At 40.5% G+C, this 24,240-nt stretch overlaps 1 protein-coding gene across 1 annotated transcript in view; it reads right to left on the bottom strand.

Moving 5' to 3' along the window:
* Positions 1-24,240, bottom strand: part of PPEF1 (protein phosphatase with EF-hand domain 1) — a 99,730-nt gene that overhangs the window by 36,618 nt on the left and 38,872 nt on the right. Inside the window, exons 5-9 of the mRNA XM_032840829.1 lie at positions 22,073-22,187; positions 18,151-18,197; positions 3,991-4,157; positions 867-903; positions 71-220 (exon numbers count right to left, since the gene is read on the bottom strand). Coding sequence (XP_032696720.1) covers positions 71-220; positions 867-903; positions 3,991-4,157; positions 18,151-18,197; positions 22,073-22,187 — 516 coding nt within the window. The remainder of the gene's footprint in view (positions 1-70; positions 221-866; positions 904-3,990; positions 4,158-18,150; positions 18,198-22,072; positions 22,188-24,240) is intronic.

Here is a 24,240-nt window from a genome sequence, read left to right as displayed (position 1 = left end):
GAAATGCAAAGAGGTGTACATCCCCTTATAAAAACTCTGAGACAAGATTTATGTAAACATTTTTTCTTACTTTGTGTCTTTCTATACGGTGGAGCAAATTCAAGTCTGTGGACTCTGATATCCCACCATGTATGACCAGGATTTCATTGTCAATGATTGTACCAATTGGGAGCCAGGTATAGACATCTTCTAAGATTTGTAAGATTTTCTTTCCATGTATCTGTAGGTAAGAACTGGAGTAAGTTTTGTTTTTTGGTAAGTTCAAGTTTATCACAAAAAGCAACAGCTTTCATGCCACACAAAGGAGTCATGGAGGCACCAACCCACCAGCATGCATTAATCATGTCTTTTTATCCTACTTTTGTTTGTTTTTTATTCTATGTTTTTGATACTTTGACAACTTGGCTCCTTGCTGACCCTAGAGGAGAGATTGCTCTTCCCAGAGGTAGCTAATTCCTAGAAATCATAGATGATTTACCTTTCATATGCAGATGAGTGTCTTTCATATGCAAACTAACCAATCCAGAGCCCACTCCTTTACTCACTTAGAGTGAGTACAAATCTCTTCCTTTGTGATAATCATTTCTGTATCTGCATGTTTACCATAAAACAAATCCTGGGTACATTTACAATAATAGAATATGTTTGTATCTGTGCTGAAACTAACAATGAAAGTCACAATGAAAAAGCTTGGTTTGGTCCAGGAAGAAAATGAGGCCTCTACCCTGGCCAGAGCTTCCTGCTGTGCTTTTATTTATTTATTTTTTTAAACCCATCACCCTTCCCAAAGGCTCTTTTTTGGTAGGTCTATGGAAAAGCAGCAAAGAGAATGCATTAAAAAAAAAAAAAAAAAGTATGAGTCTTACCTTATATTTATGCAAAATTTCTTTTGTGAAGCCATACCTGAAAAAAAAGAGAACAATGGTGTTCAAAACTGATTAAATGTTGATAACTCCTACATACATCATGCAAAAAGGGGACCTACTGACATCTCATTATCACAAGTATGAAGAACTCAGAGTTTAGTTGAAACTATTACTTACCCAAGTTTTTGCTAGGCATGATGGGAAAGAACAAAAGCAGCCAATGACATAATCCCTACTTGGAAGGAGCTTATAGCATGGAGAAGGAAGATAAGCTTTCATGAAACAATTTTCAAGGCAACTTAAGAAATATGTGCTAGGTATAGGATGTGTAGCTGCTGTGAGTACTCGGAGAAGTGTGCCGTGGCAGCTGGGGGAAGCTGTGTGGGAGAATGCTTTTCATTTAGATAGAATTTCTCAGACATCCTAAATCTTTGAGTAAATGAATGAAGGTGCAGGAAAGTGGAGGGGTTGGGGGGAGAGACAGAACAGAGACAAAGAAAAGACTAGAAGACAACAGTTGGCCCTTTACACTCTCTCTGATATAGTTCATGTAATAGTATTCAATATTTTAATAGAAAGAGTCAGGAATTTTCATGCCTAAATAGTAATCATGAAGGGAACGTCAATGATGGAAATTTTTAAAATGACTTTCCCTTGCCTTAGGATAATCATATATATTCTTAAGACCCAAGAAAGGGAAGTCAGAACACAGCATATTTATTGCAGGTTTCCATGCAAATCATGTCATGTCAGGCTTCTACAGTGTAACTTCGTGTTTCCCGAGATGAATTTAGTCCTGCACTCGCCAAAGGTGTCTATGTTGTTAAATCCAATGGACACCTTGCAGTCTTCATGTTTCTTGCCCTCTCTGAAGCACTAAATATAGTTGACTACATCATCCTTCTGGAAAACTTTTCTTCTCTTGGATTCTGTGACAATAAACCCTCTTGGTTTTCCTTGTACCTTTCTGGGTATTCTACATCTCCTTTGCAAGTTTTTCTCTGCCTCACCTTGAATGGTGGCATTCCTTCGGATTCTGTCCTAGGCCCTCTTCTCCCTTCACTCTCTCTTGGCAATCTCATCCTTGCCTAGGGCTCTGGGTACTATGTATGTGCCAATGTTGCCAGACAATGCTGCAGGCCACACTGCATTTCTGCGCTCTGGACACAAATATTCAACTACCTAATCAAAAAGCCCTTCAAATCACCTTACCCCAAAATGAACTTACCATTCATTCTCATCTCAACCTTTTCTTCTTGTCATGTTCCCAATATCAGTGAACAATGCCAATGTACTCTCACACTTAAGCCGGAAACCTGGAGGTTATCCTTGATTCTCTCTTCTTTCAAGTCCCCCATATCACATTACCACACTTTATTTTTTCTTTTTTTTTTTTTTAAAGATTTTATTTATTTATTTGACAGACAGAGATCACAAGTAGACAGAGAGGCAGGCAGAGAGAGAGGGAAGCAGGCTCCCTGATGAGCAGAGAGCCCGATGCGGGACTCGATCCCAGGACCCTGAGATCATGACCTGAGCCGAAGGCAGCGGCTTAACCCACTGAGCCACCCAGGCGCCCCACATTACCACACTTTAAACCATCACTGCCTAAACTCCTCTTGAATCTGTCTACTTCTTTGTATCTCCATCCCTACTACCTTAGTCTACATGAGAACCCATCATCTATCTCTTCAACTACCTCCTAATTGGCCTCCCACATTCAAATATTTCTTCCTGCTGCATTTACAACACAAATTTTATGATACTCTTCTATGATTATTGTTGTTGTCCTTAGAAAAAAGTTCTAAATTCCTTTGCATGATCCAACCATGTCTTATGTCTCCAGCCCTGTTAGGGACCATCCTGTCCCTCAGTCTGTGCTCCTACCCTCCTAAAGTTCTTTCAAATCTAAAAAGTCTTGTCTCATATTCTACCCAAGTTGTCCCCTCAGTGTGGAATATCATTCCTCATCTCTGAATTGCCTAGTTCATCCTCAGGTTTCAGGCTGATACCATACTTCTACGGGAGAACCTTCTATCACCCCCCAGACAAGTTAGGTCCCCACTTTACAAACTTATCACACTTGAAAAACCTGTTCAATGTAAGTCTTCCCTGCTAGATGTAAACTCTGTGAGGGCAGAGGCCATGTCTCTTTCATTAACCATCATAGACATGAGATAAATATGATTGGCTAACTGAATAAATGAAAGGATGAGTGGCATGCCCAAATAAACCTTTTGAGCTACATTACATATAAAGGACCTCTGAGAACAGTCTGGGACTTTTTTCTTCATAGTCTTAGCTATGTCTTAGCTAAGTCTTTCCATACTTGAAACATTATAATTGAAAATCTCTACTCAAAGCCAGGGGGTGAAACTGCCCCAAAGGCAAGACTCATCAGTTGCTGAGCTTTTATCAAGGCACCCAAAAACCTAGAAATAAAAGCATGAGACACGTCATGCCTTCTACTGCCCTAGACCAAACTGGTAAAGGAGGGGTGAAGGAAGAAGAAAGAAGGGAAAGGGGAACATTTATCACCGTCTATGTCTTCCAGCAAAATTTGGTAAGCTATTTAACCAATCTTTATTCCTCAAATCTCCAGTGAGTCAGATAGTTGAAATGCTACATTACAGCTGTTCTCAAATGTGTTTATGAACAATTATGCCAGAAGCAATCACCATGTCATAAAAAATATACACATCAGTGAAAAACACAGCACTAGTTTCTGAGACAACATCTGAGGCAAGCCAAAAGTGTATCAACAGAGTGATCTCATCTAAGCCTGCTCATAGAAACTACCACACCTCCAAAACTGGCCTAACACATCCATCCAGGAAAAAATTTGGCCTATGATGGGAGGCATGGGAGGAAGAGAAAGAACATAACAGAAGGGAGAAGCAAGGACTGAACTAGACGAAAATATGGGAAGAAGACTTCAGAGTAAAGTATACTCACTCAGTAGAAGACTGAGGTAGTAAATTGAGGTAAGACTTGAGGGTCTCCCTTGAGATTCTCCTCAGCCCTACTTCTCTACACTCACTTGTAACTCTCTGCTAGGAACTAAACCTGGCAGTATTTTTCAGTATGGGAAACAAAAGAGGAAAAATCTAAAGACCTAGGTTACCTCAGATTCATCATAAAATCTTCATGGTTCCCTCTGTTCAAGTGCAGGTCATTGGGGTAGACAAGAAAACTCACAAACAGGATCATTAGGATCTCCATGGAATGTTTTCCTCGATCTACAAAATCACCATTAAAAATATATGAGTTGCTCCCTGAGGGGAGACCATTCTGTGGAAGGAGGAGAGGGGGGGAAACAAGCAGTTACAAGAATGTACTTTTAAAATAAGGCTTTGTACTTAACTTCCCTGTGAAGATGGAGAAAAGAGGCAGAATCACTTCCTCCACTGGGAAAAATCTGCTCACTAACTTGATGTAGTTCCACTCTTCTAGGTCAGGCATCTCCTGGAAGGGACTTTGGAAGTGAAGCATTAGCTTGGGGTAGGAAGCTTCCAGGGGACATGGTGACTGCTTATTCTACCCACTACCTACTCTGAGTTTTCTCTGAAAGGAGCTGATTTTTGTCCTATCAAAAATGGCTAACCTTATCTCTTCTTTCTCCCTGGAAAAGAGGGAAACTTCCATCCAAGGAAGAACACTGGACCAAGAGCTGGAAGTCTTGCATTCTAAGAGGCCCTCTGTTTAATTTCTTTGGGCTGTGAATCCCTCAGTGTACAAAAGGGAGATGACACTATATCCACCCCCTCCCCAGATCAAACAAGAGAATGGATATGAAAATACCCGGCGGTGTAAGGTCCGGCGCAACTGTGAGCAGGGCTGACATATCAGCAGCGCACTCTGATACAACTGCACCAGGTGTTGACAGCTGGTAGATACTATGACCGCTCACTGGCCGGGCCACATTAGTTGTTAAATATTTTGATTCTCACTCCTGAGTATGAGATAATACTTTTAAACACAGTGTTAGTAGGAAAAAAGAACTGGGATCAGGACAGAGGTCTGGTCTTTATAGCAGCTATTGATTCATTTATTTCTGTACTACGAAACTCCAAGACAAAACAAACATGACAGACCCATGCCTGGTGGGAAATGGTCAAATGCATTTCTACTGCACTGTAAAATAAATCTGAACGTTGAAAAAATACATCACAAAGAGAAAAATTTAAGTACCCATATGTCCAAATGTCTGTCCCCCTTCAAAAAATTACCTTCAGGAAATAAAATACATATTCTAGTTACATTAGTCTTTTTCAAACTATTTTCAGATTCCTCTTTTTTTAGATTTCACACTACAAAAGAAAATCTTACCACCTTATAGTCACTGTCCTAGTATTTATATATATTTAAAGTTATTCATACCCATATAGAAGAACTAGTTTAAAAATATATAATATGGATTGCGATATGTTAACTCAGGGATTCCGCAAATCATCGTGCAATGTAACATGTTCAATGTAACAACAGGAAACGAACAAGCAAGCAAGCAGCAGTACAGCGTCCTAGACCAGAAATAAGAAGACTTATTGGCTAGTCCACCTCTACTATTACCCATGTGTTCTTGGGTAAATTCTTTAATCTTTATGCGTTATAGTTCCCTCATCTGTAAAATGGGGATGATAACTTCCATACTTACCATACAGGGCTACTCTGAAACTCGAATGAGGCTGTGTGTATAAAAGTGCATGAAAACCATACAACACCATACAAATGAGAAGATGCATTTTATTATGACCTCCATGTTATTTCTAATTTTAAGATCCCATTATTTTATATTTTCTTATACATTAATTCATATACCTTCATGAATTTATTGGGCTTAAATAGTGTGAGCCTGTTGCAAAAACATAGGCTATTCCTTATCATAACTTAAAGAAAAAAGGATGGATTCTGCATTCTGATAACTCTTCCTTCCTCTAGCCTTCAGCTGGCTGGGATGAGTAAACCAGAGTAATTTGAGGGGTGTTAAAGGCTATAGGTTCTCTTGGGATTCCAGGCCTGAAGGGGACAAGAGGAGCAGCAGTACAGTGTCTTGGGGTGAGAACATGGAAGAACTAGACCTGATGGGATCTGGACCTTATTTCCTCTCCCTTGATTAGGGGAAACCCTGACTCAGAGCATTAGTGTGGTCCTGGTTTAGGGGAGAAGGAGCTGGATCCTACTAGAAAAAGTGTAGGGAACTTTGTCTCTATGTCTGAAGTTAAAAGAAAACTAATACTTGCATTTAGGGATCCCTAGGAATGTACAGACTTCCTCTCACACTCTTGATACAACAGTAGCAACTAATGTGCCTTCAACTATAGACAGGCTTAATCTAGCTTAAGCAGAGAATAGAAAATGAGAATAACCTAGCACTTAAGGGGATCCAGTAACCAGAGAGAGACAGACCAATCAGATCTGCTAAAGTTCTAACCCCTAATGAGCTAGAATTGTTGGAGGACAGAAGAAAATGTTATTTTAAAAAAATGAGAGGACCATAAAATAAAGAACAAAAAGTTAATAATTCTTGCCATTTAAAGTGTGATAGCCAAATTTAAAATGTCAATAGATTAGAGCTAATTAAAAGAAACAGAGATTGGAAAATACATTATTTTTTAAAAATATTTTATTTGTTTACTTGACAGAGATCACAAGTAGGCAGAGAGGCAGGCAGAGAGAGAGGGGGAAACAGGCTCCCCGCCGAGCAGAGAGCCCAACGCAGGGCTCAATCTCATGACCTGAGCTGAAGGCAGAGGCTTTAACCCACTGAGCCACCTAGGCACCCCAGAAAATGCATTATTGACACGAAAAAGCAAACAGATGAAAAATCTCTCATACAGATTAAAAAGCAAAATGATGGAAATCATAAGGCATGAGTAAGAAATTAGAGATCAAGCCAAGAGAACTAATATTCTAATAATCATTCCAGAATCAGGAAAAAGGAACAGATGGAGTAGAGGCAATAATTACATAATAAAGAAAGGGAGATTTCTATGGTTAAAAGGGGGCTTCAGCCTGAAGTCTCAAAGAGCTCCTGAATCCTATGCACAACTGATAGGGGAAAAAATATTCCTATTACCAGGTAAGAGTCTTAGAAGCTACTAGAGAGAAAGAGCAAGTTACAAAGGGAAAAGAATCATCCTGGCATTAGACTTCTCATATCCAGGAGTGGGAGGTAGAAGATGGCAGAATAAATCTACAAATTAAAGACAGAAAAGGACTGTAAACCAAGAATTCTGTATTGGACAGAACAGCATTAACTTCTTAGGGTGATATATAATATTTGCAGATGTGTAAAGGATCAAATATCAGCAACAACATAGATGATCATCAGAGTAGAAAAAAGACATATGTGAGTATGCAGTGATCTAATACCACAAAAGCAATGAACATGCATTGATGGCTTGTTATGTGCTAGACACAGTTTTGGTGCTAGAAACACAGAAGTAGATAATACGAAGTCCCCTGCATTCAAGGAGCCTGCATTCAGAGAATGTAGCATCCGTGTGCCCCATAGAGGAAAACACTCAAGAAAATATTCTAATGAAGTAAGAGCCAGGGAAAGAGCCAAGAGGAAAGAATATATTATATAGACTATAGATGTGAACAATGAACCCATCAGTATCTAATTAAATATAAATATAAATCAATAGTGATAACGTGGAACTTGCACTTAAGTACCAAGCAAGGATTCTAGAAATAGAAGAGACATACTATGAAGAAAAACCTAATAATGGTCAAGAACTAAAAATATGGCATGATCAGTAACTAGAATTTGCAGGGGATGTTAGGGAAGAAAAGCAAATTCTCCCCAAATCTCATCCTAATGGGGGACATATGTAGAAAGCATGAAAATAAATACATTTATCTCATTGGAGGAGAGAGAGGATAATGGTGGAAAAATAAAGTTACACCTACCTGAGAAATATACATACAAATTATTTATCAGGAATGGGAAGATAACCACTATTGAATAGAAAAGCACAGAAAAAACACCAAAGAAAACTTCACCAAAACAGCAAAAAGAAAAGGGAGAAGATGAAACATAGTGAAGTAAATAGTAAGCAAAGTAAAATAGAAGAAAAATTTTCAAAAATATCTGTTGTTATACTAAATGTTGTTAAATTCTCCAATTAAAATACCAAGATCACTAGACTATATCAAAATACAAAAATCAGGTATATATAGTTTGTGAGAAATACACATTAAAATATAGGTAAAGAGAGGTTGAAAACAAGGTAAATACAACAAAGAGAAAACAAAATGTATACATCGATACAAGACAGTGGAATTTAAGATTAAAGATGCTAAACATGATTACAAAGCAACATTACATAATAAAAGATACTTATGAAGAAGATACAATTCATGAACTTGTATTCAATAAACAAAAGAATGAGTTTTTGCTGCATATATTTAACTACTATAAATGCAAGAAGAAACTGTTTAAAAATACAAACACAAATACAAAATTCAGATTGAATTATTGGTTTAAAATAATGTCTACAAATTCTTGACACTCCCTTTATTATTTTAAGATTTTTTTTTTTTTTAATTTGACAGAGAGAGGGAAAAGACAAGCAAGGGAAGTGGCGGGCAGAGGGAGAAGGAGCAAGGAGCCTGATGTGGGGCTCAATCCCAGGACTCCAGGATCATGACCTGAGCCAAAGGCAGTTGCTTAACTGACTGAGCCACTCAGGCGCCTCGTGACACTCCTTTTAAAAGGTGAAGCCTAATTTGCCTCATCTTGAATGTGGGTTGGATTTAGGAATTTTCTTTTAATGAATTGAAAAAAAAAAAAAGCAGGAGTGATAGGGTGCAACTTTGGTGAGTAAGTCATAAAAGACACTACAATTTCCTGCCTGCTTTCTCTTTTGCATCACTCACCCTGGGGAAAGCCAGCTGCTATGTCTTGAGAACACACTCGGGTACCCTGTGGAGAAGCCCAGGTAGCTGTTCTGCCAATAACCAGTGAAGAACTGAAATGCTGTCCCTGCAGTCACATGAGTTAGCAATCTTGGAAATGGGTCCTTGAGCCCAGTCAACCTTTCAGATGACTGCAGCCCTGGTCAATAGTTTGACTATCACAGCATGAGAGACCCTAAGCTAGAATCATTCAGCTAAGCTGCACTCAAATTTCTGACCCATAGAAACTGGGAGACACTAAATGTTTATAGTTTTAAAATACTAAGAACTGGGGTAATTTGTTATGCAGCAATATATAATATACATATTTAGACAGATATATTAGAAACTTAATATGTGGAAAATTGAATATTTAATCAATGAACTTAATTTAATATGTAGATATAGGAAGAACTTTACATCCTATAAAGAGTACAGTTAATTTTTCATATGTCCAAGAAGACTTTATGAAAATTAATCATGTACTTGATTTCAAAGAAATCCTGAATAAATTCAAAATAGTAAACATTTCATAGGATATATTCTCATATCATAATCCAATAAGGTTTTAACTAAATAATAAAAATATGATTCAAAGAATTCTAGCTCCTTTAATTAAGATCCTTGGAAATTAAAAACTGTCATCTTAAGCATTAGATCAAAGAGAAAAGTAAAGGAAAATTACAAGTTCGATAGAAGTCTCAATTCAAACTAAAATTAGAAAAGATGTGTGGGGGACACCTGGGTGACTCAGGCTGTTGAGTGCCCAACTTGGTTTCAGCTCAGGTCTTAATGTCATGAATCATGAGATTGAGCCCCAAGTCAGGATCCCAATGATCAGGGAAATCTCCTCAACCAGAGATTCTCTCCCTCTGCTCCTCTCCAACTTTCTCTCTCTCACACACTCTCTCTCAAGTAAATAAATAAATCTTTTAAAAAAATAGATAAGATGTGTACCTTTAAATGCCTTCATTATTAAAGAAGATGCACATGAAAGACTATTCATCTGAGGAAATTAGGAGCAGAACAATAAAGTCAATCAAATAAAGATAAAAGCTGAAATTAATGAAATAGAAAGCAAACAAAAAAGAAAAAAATACATAAATCTGAAAGGTGATTCTTTGAAAGAACAAATAAAATTGATAAACTCATCACGAGCCTGACTGAGGATAAGTGAAAAAAGAAAATTTAAAACAGGGCCCCTGGATGGCTCAGTCGGTTGGGTGTCTGCCTTTGGCTCAGGTCATGATCACGGGGCCCTGAGTCAGGCTCCCAGATCAGCGTGGAGTCTGCTTGTCCCTCTCTCCCCTGCTCATGCTCTCTCTTTCTCTCAAATAAACAAATAAAAATCTTAAAAAAAAAAAAAAGATTTTGAAAAAACAATATGTAAGATTAAGGGTGTCTGACTGGCTCATCACTATAGCATATGACTCCTGATCTCAGGATTGTGAGTTTGAGCCCCACACGGGGTGTAGAGATTACTCTAAAATCTTTTAGGGGCGCCTGGGTGGCTCAGTCGTTAAGCATCTGCCTTCAGCTTGGGTCATGATCCCAGGATCCTGGGATCAAGCCCCACAGCAGGCTCCCTGCTCAGTGGACAATCTGCTTCTCCCTCTCCCACTCCCCTTGCTTGTGTTTCTGTTCTCACTATCTCTCTCTGTGTCAAATAAATAGATGGAATCTTTACAGAAGAAGAAGAAGTTACAATTTAAAAATAAACAAACAAAATCTTTTTAAAAATATGTAAGATTCAAAAGTAGAAAAAAAGACATCGAGAACTACATAAAAGTTACATATATGTAAACAATATAATATTGACATCTATGGGAATGTACTTTTATAGTCTAGAGAAATGGAGGATTTCCCTGAAAATAAAACTACGAGAACTGAGAACTGATTCAAAAGAAGTAGAAAACTTGAACAGTATATCTCCCTGTGGCTTTATAGCAGAGCTCTATCTCAATTTTCAAGAGCAAATAGTTTTAATGTTATTTAAACCAATGATTCCCATTCTTGGCTATACATCGGAATCATGTAGGGGGCTTTTAAAAGTCCCTAGGTGTCCAGTAGAGTCTCTGAGAGTAGGACTCACATATCAGTATTTTTTTTTCCAATTCCTTAGGTATTTACAATGTCAAGTTTGAGAACCAGGGCCTTTAATTATTATGAACCATCAAAAAAAGATGAAAATCTTTTCAATTCACTTCATGAAACCAGCATAACCTTAATATCAAAATATCAGAAAAGCTTTCAGGGGTTTAAAATTATATTTACTTTAGGGGGGACCTGGGTGGCTCAGTGGGTTAAAGCCTCTGCCTTCAGCTCGGGTCATGATCTCAGGGTCCTGGGATCGAGTCCCGCATTGGGCTCTCTACTCAGCGGGGAGCCTGCTTCTCCCTCTCTCTCTGCCTGCCTGTCTACTTGTGATCTCTCTCTCTCTGTCAAATAAATAAATAAAATCTTTAAAAAAAATAAAATAAAGTTATATTTACTTTATTTGGATAGTAAACATGTTTTCCACTGTGATGACAAGTTTTCTTGTATTAGAACTTCTCATTTCCAGTTAAACCAAACTTTGTAGGTATTTCACTTCTACCATGGGCAAAGAATAATGAATTCCTTTAGTCAAACCCAATTTTAAGCCCAGAATAGTAATGGTCCCCTAGGCCATCCACCTTATATGGTACCCTTAACATCTGGTGAGTTCTTATCTTTTCAAAAAAGTACACATGTTGTCAAAAGACTAACATTTGTGAGAATGAAGATCGTTCCATAGAATATGTCAGTCTCTGAAAGTGATTCCAGAAGAGTCTTAAATGTCTACTGAACGAAGCCTCTCAGAACAGCCACTTCAATGAAGGCAAGACTTAAGTGAATATACCAGTTGGTTATGGACTGTCCTGTTGGTTCAGGATTAGTCGTATTACTCTATACAGTGTGAGTCCAACTACATTTTTGTCTTAGAATAATAAGGAAGCTAGAAAACAGATAAGAAGATGAGGGGCTCAGTGTCCTTGTACATAAAGTCTCTAGGATAGTTAGGTTTCTGGCTACTGAGATTTGACGGGGTTTCCTTCAAAAAAGCAAAAATGTCTGCTTTAACCCATCCTTCTTTCAGTTCCAGTAAACCAAACTCTCTGGCTTGTTCGGCAGCTGATTTACAACAAACCATCTATGACAGGGACATGAAGTTGACAAATACAGAAAATCCAGGGTAACTACAATTCTGAACAGTGTTCAGATGACCTGAAGGGGAAAACAAAGCAGACCACAATTAATTCACTTGAATAGAGAAAAAAAACAAGAGGTTTCCCTATATTCTCACCTATTTCCTGATGAAGGATTTTACGTAAACATCTCAATGGTATGTCTTTTTTTTTTTTTTTGCACATTTTCCCAAGGAATATCAATCAATAACCTCTGGACCACAGCTCCACATGACTTTATTTATTTATTTTTAAAGATTTTATTTATTTATTTCACAGACAGATATCACAAGGAGATCACAGAGGCAGTCAGAGAGAGAGAGGGAAGCAGGTTCCCTGCCGAGCAGAGAGCCTGATGTGGGACTCGATCCCAGGACCCTGAGATCATGAACTGAGCCAAAAGCAGAGGCTTAACCCACTGAGCCACCCAGGCGCCCCCACATGACTTTATTTTTTACCTCTTTTGCAAACCCCATTTTAGAGGTCTGCTCTGACTGCAACATACCGCCTTAATCAACAATGAAAAAGAATGGACTACTGGGGCAGCGTGCAGCATATCAGCGATAGAGAAAAAATAAAATATTTAATGACCTTCTTGAGCGGAAAAGCATGGGCATGGAGGGTGGAGGACGGTAGGGAAGAGAAAGAAAAGGAAAACCAGGTAGCATGGCTTCCAGTGGATATCATCGGTGTGACACCATCAGGGTTAAGAGTTAATTAGATATTTTCTGTCCATGGGTACCTCTTTTTCAGCTTCAGGAAGTCTCCACTCACAGTATCAATTTAACAAACCAGTTTGCCAATACTTGATCTAAAATTCCCAGCTTCCCATTCAATGAGGGAAAAAAAATGTCTTGTAATTTTAGCAAGGCTAATTGAGGCTCTGAATGAAGTATTTCACAATGGTCATTCTAATTAAGCAAAAGTGGCTGATAAAAATTAGCCTTTTCAGAAATAAAATCTAAAAATATAACTTAACTAATGCTATGTAAATTGCTTCACTTGATGGTACTTGAAGCCTTATGATATTGAGATGCTCTGTTAGCAAAGGTCTGCCATGGTTACCAATGAAGAAAGCATCCTATTCAAAGCCAAATAGGACTGTAGCTGAAAATATCTAGCTTAGTCTTAAGGTGTTAAGTGATACAAATTGTAAGAACAACCAAATATGAAAGGGACCAAAATATCAACACAAATAATCAAAAGCAATCATTGGTATGAATGCCATTATTTATTACAGGGCACTGTAAAAAGTGTGTGACAATAAAATCTTCTCCGATCCTCCAAAACTTTCCTTCATGATTTAGGCACTTACTAAATGACTAAAATTTTTGAATGGGTTGTCTTAAATGTCGCCTCCTCCAGGAAGTCTTCCATGAGGTGAGGTGCCCCTCCAACATGCTACCTTGTAGCCTTGTGGTTATCTTTATCATTAATACATCCCACCCTGCCCTGTCTTGTCTTTTTATTAGTTGACCTTTTCCACTAACCATGATGTCTCTGGGGCTGAGGACCATAACTTCGTCATACTTGTCGTGCCAACCCTTAGCAGAGTACCTCACTCATAACAGGGGTTTAATAAACACATGTGAAATGAAGGAACTTCATATTCACCTTTGTATCTTCTCACTTTTCACATAGTGCCTTGAACACTGCAAGGACCAGATAAAAGTATATTACATGAATCAATTTGTGGACAAACTCACTTTTGTATGTGATTGGTTATAAGGATACAAGTCTTAAACCAAATCAACCGCTTGGATGAAGAGAGTAATATGGCAAGACATCTCAGGGACCCTCCACTGTAACTTCCCCTCTCAGGCTATGCCTTTGGTGGGCCCTGGGCCAGCCCCAGTCCTGACAAGGAAGAAATGGCCCGGCAAAGCACTCACTGGAAGATGAATAACAATTTTGCCTTAATTCAAAGCCTGGGGTTTTCCTCGTTTCTCTTTGGGGCTGACTGAGAGGAATCAGTCCGAGCATAATAAAAAATTTAGGGATTTACAGCTCCAAAGATCTCCAATGGTAGTTTGCCTCGCTGTCCCCTGCGGTTCACGTTCAATCCGAATGTGAGTAAAATACATCGTGAGAAATTAAATAAGAAAAAAATAAAACAAACATCAGTTGATAATTTTACTAAATAATAATAAATAAAATAAGGATATATGAAATCACGGCCACTAGCTGCTTCTAAGTAGAAGACAAGAGAGCCCGTGGCTTATGCTAAAACACCCCGCTCCCGCGAGTTGCTGGGGATAAACGGGAGGAAGGGCCGCACATAAGGCATCGCACATAATTGGGAATTAAAAACACATGTTGATGCATTGAGTTTTGCAGTGAGCATCACCTGCCATCGCAGAAACCCTACCATTTCTTGAAGCCATTGAGAGAGGGCTTAGGTCAGAAGTGACACCTGCTGTCAGTCCCCTGGGAGGCCACAAAGGGAAATCGGCCACTCCCTCTTTTCCTGCCTTGTTCGTAAGATGCGCTTTCTTTCCCCCTTATGTGCTTTCCCAGCGCATTATGCTTCTCTCAACTAATCTTCCTTTTTCCCCCCTCATGTTCTTTTGTCCTCCTATACCTAAGACCCAATAATGATACTCATACTGTAAGTACTGCTAAGATGAATTTTCCAGATCCCTGAAGCTTACTCCTTTAAAAGCTAAAATGCATTTTTAAATTACTTTAACCATTTTAACTCTGGGTTTTGAAAATGTGCCATTTGTTCTCTCCAGTTCTTAACAGAGTGTGCACCGCAGCCCCTGACGCTTTCCTGACCCTGCAGGCTTATCGATCTCCGCATCCTCTCAGGAACTTCTGACAAATACAGAACTCTCTTCCCTGCACATATTTCCTATCTCATACTTACAGGTCTAGATCTTTTCTGTCAGTGGGAGCTTTACTTTTCATTGTTGTCCTCATTTCTCACAACTGCCTTCCCCGTACCACCCCCACCCCCCGCTCGCCCCAGTCCCTTATCTGCCCGGGTGGGCAGCAGACAGCCCCACTTGTAGCAAGAATGTGTCAGATAGGATTTTCCTGATAGAATGTTCCCTGGTCTTTGAGCAAGGGTCTGGGGCCCACGCTGCGAGGAAAGTTTGCTAGATTTGTGTCAGTGATTTCAAGAACTCAGAGACCCTTTCTCCTTAATTGTGTCGGTTCGGGACCGCAGAGCAGAGCCAAGTGAAGATAAGTGAAGTACACGGGAGTCGGCCCCCTGGATAGGGGACAGTCCCTTGTATTCAGGTAGAAACAATGTTTCCCTGAAGAGTTTGCGCGCCTGGTTTCAGGCCACACTGTATCCTTGCGATCCTATTATCATTCCTCATTTAAACTTCAGATAAAAAAATGAAACAGAAAAAGGCTGATTTTGGCGAGTGAGATCATCACGTGAAGGCGCTTACTCAGACATCCCCGCGTGACTGTCCTTTCTTCTCCAGGCCTGCGGCTCCGGACCCTCACCGCCCTCGCTGCCCCTAAGCCGCGTGACTGGCCATCATCACGGGCCCACCAGGTCCTTCTCCCCTTCTTAGACACCATTAAGGACAGCACCTTTTCAGCTTCTTAGAGCGGAACCCCGTTGTCATCAGTGGCTCGTCCCTCAGTTTCCCCTTTCAAACCAGGCAATTTCAAGATTTTGGTGCGCATGCTTTATCCCACATCCAAGATGCATTTTAGCTGCTTCTCGCTCGCGCATGTTAAAACTCGAATTCATGTTTCCCAAACATCCCTCTCACCTCCCTCTCCCCAAATCCCTCCCAAACGAGGGTGCCCTACTCTTCTACTGCTGGGCTCTCAGTCCCCACTCTGGAACACTGTCGTTGGTTAACTCTCAAAATACTTCTTGCTTTCATGTGAATGCTATATTTTCACCTTTCATTCTTTTTATGGTATCTCTTACCACCCACCTCCTCCTGTTCAGTCTTTACGTTAGCACTTTCCAGTTTTAAAATGTTCCATACTGCTCTGCCGATAGAATTAAAGAAACATGTTGCAATTCTCGTTTCTCATCTGTCTACTCCCAAGTCCTTTCCCCCATCACATCTTAATCTCTTCAACTACCTCTCAAGAAATTTGCAATTCTAAATGCCTCAGAAGCCATTTCTCCCATCTAATTTACTCAACTATTTTCCTTTTTATATATCTCCCCAAACCTCTAAAAACATAATGGCTGGATTTTCTCTTGTGGTTGTTCCCCACCTCCTCCTGCCCCCTCTTCCTTCCTCTGACTGTCACTGCCAACAGCAGCAGGACTGAACTTTGGAACATTTCATATGGTGCCATGAACTGAGGTAAATAAATCTCTCTCCCTGAACTGTGTAACTCCTTAGTTTCCTCTCACCAGTCCGTTCTCCCACTGCTCCCACAGCTTTCCATTTTGGCCAGTAGAATCCCCATTTTATGGTAAATAAACTCTTTTCTGCCTTCAACTCATTCAGAAGACTTCCCTCGGAAGTATGGGCCTCCCCTAAGAAGGCTGCTGGACTCCTCGAAGGATGGGACTCATTCCCCTACAGGATGGATACCTTAGGGTCAGGAGCTGGGGGCGGCTCACAGGCTCCTCAGAGCCACTAAAAAACCAGCATTTTGCCAGCCTCCGCTAAAAGCCCCTCCTCCTTTCCTGCCCACGACCTCTGACTAGCCTTCCTTCCCCTGCTCCTCACCTCACAGTCCTGTGGCAGATTCACTTAACACAACCTGCTTTCTACATCCTCGACCCCCTCATCTCCAATCTGGACTCCATCTTGGACACACTCATCTCCTATGACTCTTCCCTGACAACTTCGCACCTTTCCTGCTTCCCAAGGCCCTTGCCTCAGCCTATCTGCTCCCTCACTCAGAAAGCACGCCAGTCCTGGCCTCCCGTTTCTCCTAGTTGACTGGCCCATCCTGACTTCTCTTTCTTCCCTACCCAGCTTGGAGTCTGTGCTTGACCTCAGGAACTGCTCTCTTACTAGCACCATCAATCAGCTCCCTACCAGAAAAACTTCAGCTGGACTTCCTGGCACCAACCTAACTTCCAGGGCAGCCTCCTACTTCCTCTGCTCCTGTTCTCCAGCTACCAGGCTCTGGATCCTTCCTTAGATCTCCTGCCGTCTCCACTGAGGTCCTATGGTGCCAGCTCCATTCATCTGCTCCCGGTCTGGCCCACTCCGTTCCCTTCTAAGCTTCCACTCAAAATGAATGAAATTAAAACCTCACATTTCTGTTATAATTTATTACTTTAAAAAATGCTTTTGGATATTTGTGATTTTATCCATAAGACCACCTTTTGTGGGGCAAAAGCTCAGGAATATTACAGCAAAAAAAAAAAAAAAAAATTGAGTTTCATAGAGGTTACATGGCTCACTTAAGCTCTCACAGTCTCCAAAGAATAGAAATGATTGGCCATCCCAATAATCAGAATATATTTTCTTTCCACCACCTGAGACACCTATGTTGTGCCCATTATTCAACGGGCTAGCTGGGGGCGGGGCAGGGGGACCGACACAGGGATCAACAAGAGACATCAAGAGATGAAGGCAGGGGTCACCTCAGGATCAGTTGTCCCGAAAGCAAATATTCAGGTTGTCACTGCTGGCTCAGAAACAAATTCCACTGCAGAGATGCAGAGAAACCCCACACCAGCCAGGCTGCTCTGTGCCCTTCGTTGGGGCCTCCACAACCCAAACCCAACAAATGAAGAGGAGTCATAGCACTGAGCTCAGCGATGGTGAATCAGGGTAAAGAAGAGAGCAATTCGGAATTTACTGAGTGTGGCACTCCCTTCCTGCATAATTAGTGTGCTTCGGAAGAGAAGACTGGTATGTGACATGCTCACTTCCCAACAAAATAAAAGCTAAACACATTGCTCCCCTCCCCATCCTGCATCACCAAGACATCTATGAGGTGATAAAGGCTATAAATGCAATCAGGGGCAAATCCCAGAGGATATATAGATAACAGTAATACTGAACAAAGACGCAGATTAAATTTTTTAAAGATTTTTTGTTTAAATATGTGTCACAAAGCCAAAAGATATCCCTCTACAAATATTTCGGCTTCTTAGGAAAAAAACCTGTTACATACATCTGTATTTGTCTATATCCCTAGTAAAGCCAACATTGTTATCTCCCCTAGGACTGCCCTCCCCCGCCCCAACAAAAACACCACTATATAGCAAAATAATTATTTACCTTATAGAAGATCAAAAAAAGATCATCCAGTTTCCCATGCAAATCACCTGGAGTGCAAATGAAAAAATCACTATTCAGTAGGAAACAAGAAAACACCCAATCCATTACAGAACTTTGAAACTGTCATGCTGTCGATATATTCCCAAAACCCATTGGGGTTTTACCCTATGATGGTACTGACGCAACAGTTTGTTTTCATAGCTCTCTTTTTGTCCCCTTTCCTACGACAGACGGCATCTGATGTCGGACAGCATCTGATGTTCCAATTACCTGTTGGCGCCTACTTTTTACGCAGTGCTTAGCTTCCCTCTAGGGCCAAGCGCTGCATTAAGAGTTTACATGAATTCTCCTATTCAATCCTTACAACAGCTCTATGAGATGGGTATTATTTTCATCATTCTGAGGTTACAAAGGAGGCTCAGAGTAGTTAACTTATGCAAAATTACCCAGCTACCAGGTATCAGAGCTGGAATTCAAACCCAACTTTATCTCACTCCAAACTCAAGCTCTTAGCAATTATTTGGTATTGTTTATGCTATAATCTGGAGGAGACCCGCAATAATATCTGTCAGTTCGCATTAAGTCCCCAGTGCCTCTCCTAGTACCTGATGCATGACAGACACTCGATAAATAAATTTAATTGCTAAATGCACAGCTTTTTAAAGCCATGCATTTAAAGCCACATATTAGGGGCATCTGGGTGGCTCAGTGGGTTAAAGCCTCTGCCTTTGGCTCGGGTCATGATCCCAGGGTCCTGGGATGGAGCCCCACACCTGAGATCGAGCTCTCTGCTCAGCAGGGAGCCTCCTTCCTCCTCTCTCTGCCTGCCCCTCTGCCTACTTGCTTTCTCTGTCTGTCAAATAAATAAATAAAATCTTTTAAAAATATTATTAAAGCCACATATTAGAGAATATGCTCTAGCAACAATATCTAAAAATTTAAAAATTATGAGTTGACATTGTTTTGATGAGACAGTTATAGGAAGTAAAAATGCAAGCATGGCTTTATGGAACTCAGCTAATGAAGGGAAACCATATGAATATATGAAGCCATTAATTAAAAATTAAGAGTGAATATATTAATCAAAAGCCCTATTTGGATAACTATTTCTAGGTAAAATATCTGTGTTTCATAGGCCCTGATCATTAATTTTTTTCTTTGTATTCAACTTGATTACCAGATAGAATTTAATATAGAAATATCTTTCCCCAGTTTGCTTGAAATCCCACAACCCAAATTAACCAAATATACACAACAAAAGACTCTGATTATGAGAATAATAAAATAAAAGTCTTATGTCACCAGCACTTAATTTACAAAATGACTATAATAGTAAGAGCATATCAATGCTATTGTATACTTAAATCTCATTGCTTTCATATGATCTTACTCCAAATCTAAGGAAATAAAAATGGAAGGACTTTATATATTTTGGATTATTTTATTTTCCTAATTTTCCTCAGGGTAACTTGTCTTTCAAGGATTTGGGCAGACAAAATTGTTGCAGCTGGCATGCTAAAAAATGAATTGGTTTCAGCATATTAGGAATTGAGCTACATAGATATTTTTAACTTCTAGATGGACTGCAATAGATAAAACTTGATGTATCACAGAAAGATAGCCACAGAGAGCTATTTCCACTGCAAACAAAAACATGAGTGCAGAATTAGTTATCTTTTATAACATAACTAGAAACTAAAACACCTTCTATGTTGCATGCATGTTGAGAACTACGTAGCAGGTTGAGATGGTCATTTAAAAGAATGCATCTGGAAATTAAAATAAAGGTAAAATTTCATCACACTTTCTCTTCCTCTTCTAGTACTATCTTAAACAGATGTTTTTGAAAATATAGCCCCAGGGGCGCCTGGGTGGCTCAGTGGGTTAAGCCGCTGCCTTCGGCTCGGGTCATGATCTCAGGGTCCTGGGATCGAGCCCCGCATCGGGCTCTCTGCTCAGCATGGAGCCTGCTTCCTCCACTCTCTCTGCCGGCCTCTTTGCCTGCTTGTGATCTCTCTCTGTCAAATAAATAAATAAAATCTTAAAAAAAAAAAAAAATATATATATATATAGCCCCAATTTTGACTTTTAAATGATGATCAAATTTATCTAAGTTTAATGAGGCTATAAAGACCAACGATAATAATTTCTCTGCTAAGGGAACCTATTGGCCTTGGCTTTTCCCTCTAGCAACGGTGCTACATGGAAAAATGTCTGGAAATAAGTGACCAAGATATGGAGATCTTTAAGTAAATGAACTGTCCAATCAATTCATTCCCTAGTCTTTCTCTCGTAATGGAAAATGAAACATCAGTCTGAGAGATGCGTGATGGGAGTTGAGAGAGTAGCAGATATGGGGCTGGCCTAACCCCGGATGCAAAGGACCTGATTTCTGACTCTGACCCTGCTACTAATTAGCTGAGTGAGCCTGGGGGGTGAGGGGTGGGGAATGGGGAGAGTCACCACATAGAAATGCAGGGAAAGAGCAGTACCTGGCTGACTTTCCGTCGAGCATGGGACTCTTGGTCTCAGGGTTGTAAGTTCGAGTCCCACATTGAGTATAGAGATTACTGAAAAACAAAATCTTTAGAAAAAAGAAAAAAAGAAAGAGAGAGAGAGAGAGAGAGGAAAGAATGTAGGGAAGGCAGTACATTTTCCTTTTCCTCTCTGGGCCTCAATTTCATCCACAAGAACAAGTGATAGGCTGGTCTCAGTAAGAACCACTCGGATCTTACACTGTATAATGTTAGGACTCCCTCACCCTCTAATTCATGTGTTCTTCTAGATCTTTTTACCCAAAGATAAATCTACAATGGAAACTGCAGGTATACTGGAAACATGTGGGAGGCGATCTCAGTCTCCGTTTGGCTTACTGTATCTAGCCCTGGCTCCACGGGCTCCGTGGGTGGGCACACGGAGCTTCATGAGCTTCATGCCCACCCCCCCAAGTCTAAAGCTCTGTGAAAAGTAAGAGCCCGTCAGGCCTTGGATAAAAGCCCCCCCTCCCCCACTGAGATGCATCATCTGTCAGGCAGAGGTGCGGCGGCCCATTCGGCTGGAATCGAACTCGTGAAGGTGAGTCAGAAGCTGGAGTCTGGGCACGTGCCCCGTACCGGGTACCAATGCGTCGAGTCCCTACCACCGCTACTAGGCGCTAGCGAGGCAAACGGTTTGACTGGATTGTCAAACCCACTTCTACCTGCCAGCGGAAAAGAAACAGGCTAAAATTGATTTGGAAAATCACAATCACTGTTTTGTAACCTAAGGGCCTAATTAGAAGTTAAGGGAATCGCTATTCCTTCCACGCAGCCCATTCTCAGACAGTTGCAAGCCTGCTGAACACCAACTGTGTTGAATTTCACTGTGTACTGTTTCTGGAAGCAATATCCTGCCAGGCTGGCCTATACGATAACAAAATCTCAAGTCTTGTTATTTAGAAGAACAAGGAACAGATTTCTGGGACATTCCCACTCTTCTAAAAGCTGCAGCGACCAGTTGGAAAAATCTAAAACGGCAGCCAAGGGCAGAGAAGAATTTAATCTCCACCCAGCCTTGGGCTTTTCGCCTGCCAGCATCAGTGGCATGCATGAGGCCCACCTAGGAAAAGGAACACAGAACGAAGATAATGAGAGCTAGACAGAGGGCAGAGAACGCTTATGCCACCCATGGGTGGTTTTCCATATTAAAATGCTGCCTGCCTTTATAAAAAGCTATGAGTTCTTTAATTTCTCACATAATTAATTCCTGCCAGCTGGTATGCAAAACAAAGACAAGATGGGGAACAGTATTATCATGATAGATCGCTCTATATTAACACTTCTCCCTTAATACAGTCCAATTTACACAGTTTTCAAGCTAAGTAAATGAGGTAGAACCAAGACGTTCCTAAATATTAATTCGGCAGCTCCACTCCAAAACTTACCACAGATTGTTATCTCTTTGGTGGGAGAAGTTTTGACTTGAGTGAAGTTCGGCATTTGCTTCAGGACTCTTTTTGTTTCAAAGAGCACCTCTAGGACATAATGCGGGTGAAGAATCTGTGGGTGGGGCGGAGGAAATGCATACAGTGAACTAGTAAGAAAGGCAGGACAGGGTAGAAAGCTGTAAGAGGGGAGCATACGAGCCCATTTCAGGAAGCTGTATTACAGGATAATCTCTAAATGAGTCTCAGATAGATTATTCTAGCACTGTGCCTGGCATACAGGAAGCCCTCACTAGAGATCTGTAAACGGAATGAATGAATGGTTCCTAGGGCATTTATACTTTCCTGTTCTTAACTGACATCGCCCATTCACAGAACGTCTCGATGGTTCTGGGTCCTTAGAGCCCAGGAGACGTGACAGGGAAGAAAAGGAGACTGCCTTGCTCCAGGGAAACAGGCAGACAAAAATAAATCCATAGAAGAGAAGGAAGGACAGAAGAAAGAGAGAGGGAGAGAGCGACTGTGGAAGCGGGGCTCCTTTGCATTTGTTTGGGACATCCTGCCACCTGGAGTGGCAACCAGGTGGTGGCGCTGGCTTCACAGATCTCCCAAGGCAGCCCGAGCAGCCCCAAGGAACCCCTGAGCCAAGAATCCCAGGTGGCTCAATGCTGGGTGTACAGACGTGTGCGTATACAGAACAGCAAGTGCATTTATATACTAGTCTAAATATACAACCTATTCCAAACCCAAATAAACCATTTGCATCACCTCCTATTATGACTATTCCGTTGCCCTCCTCCAGTTACAGTGATGACGACATCATCGTTTGGACAGATTTACTCCGCTTTCTCTGCTGGGCTTTTGTTTGTTTGTTTTAAATCCAGTGTGTTAGTCTCTCTTTTTTAAAAAGTATAAGATATGCCAAATACATAATTCCCAAAGAAACAGAGCCGATGCAAATGTAACAGATGCTAACACCACCTCATGGGTCAGGACTGTTCTCACGACTTGAAAGGGGCTAGCCGAAATCGAGATGTGCCATGAGAGCCAAATACATACTCGTTTTCAAAGACTCGGTGTGTGAAAAAATAAAAAAGTAAAAAGTCTCATTAAAAACTTTAACGTGGACTACATGTCAAAATGATAATAATTTCATCTGTTGGATTAAATAAAGTATTAAAGTTATTTTCCCTTTTTAACATTTTTTAAAGTTTACTTATTTTAGTAATCTTTACTCCCACATATAAATTATATAAATAATTTATATATAATATATAATAATATATATAATAATTATATAAATTATATAAATATAATATAATAGATTTTATTTCCATTGGACACCACTGGTTTAGATTATTAAAGGCTGAGAAGGATCATTTCTACATACTGTTCAGATACTGCTTTACGTATGGGTTTCAGAACAGATGGAATCCTTTGCTCCTTTGGAAAAATCTGGTCTCATGGTATCTTAAAATTTTTATTTGCATAGCTATTAAAATGACAAAACTATTTCCTATCCCACACTCCAAAAACATGATTTAAGTTTAGAGAATTTTCACGATTAAATCTACATTTTTTTTTTTTTGAGAGAGAGAGCAGGGGGAGGGGCAGAGGGAAAGGGAGAGAGAGAAGCTTTTTTAATTAACATATAATGTATTATTTGTTTCAAGGGTACAGGTCTGTGATTCATCCATCTTACACAATTCACAGCACTCACCATAGCACATACCTTCCCCAATGTCTATCACCCAGTCCCCGCACCCTTCTACCCGCCTCTCCTCCAGCAACCTTCAGTTTGTTTCCTGAGATTAAGAGTCTCTTATGGTTTGTCTCCCTCTCTGGTGGGAGAGAATCTTTAAGCAGGCTCCATACCCAGCAGGGAGCCCAATGTAGGACTCAATCCCATGACACTGAGATCATGACCTGAGCAGAATTCAAGAGTAAGGCACTTAACTGACTGAGCCACCTAGGCACCCCTGATTAAGTATACTTGTTAAAGGGGCGCCTGGGTGGCTCAGTGGGTTAAGGCCTCTGCCTTTGGCTCAGGTCATGATCCCAGGGTCCTGGGATCCAGCCCCATGTCTGGCTCTCTGCTCACCAGGGAGCCTGCTTCCCTTCCTCTCTCTCTCTCTGCCTGCCTCTCTGCCTACTTGTGATCTCTGCCT

This window comes from Lontra canadensis, unplaced genomic scaffold (assembly GCF_010015895.1).
Source record: "Lontra canadensis isolate GAN:19392208 unplaced genomic scaffold, GSC_riverotter_1.0 scaffold116, whole genome shotgun sequence".
Lineage (NCBI taxonomy): Eukaryota > Metazoa > Chordata > Mammalia > Carnivora > Mustelidae > Lontra > Lontra canadensis.
The sequence above is the reverse complement of the archived record's forward strand: the minus strand, read 5'-3'. Positions and strand labels throughout refer to the sequence as shown.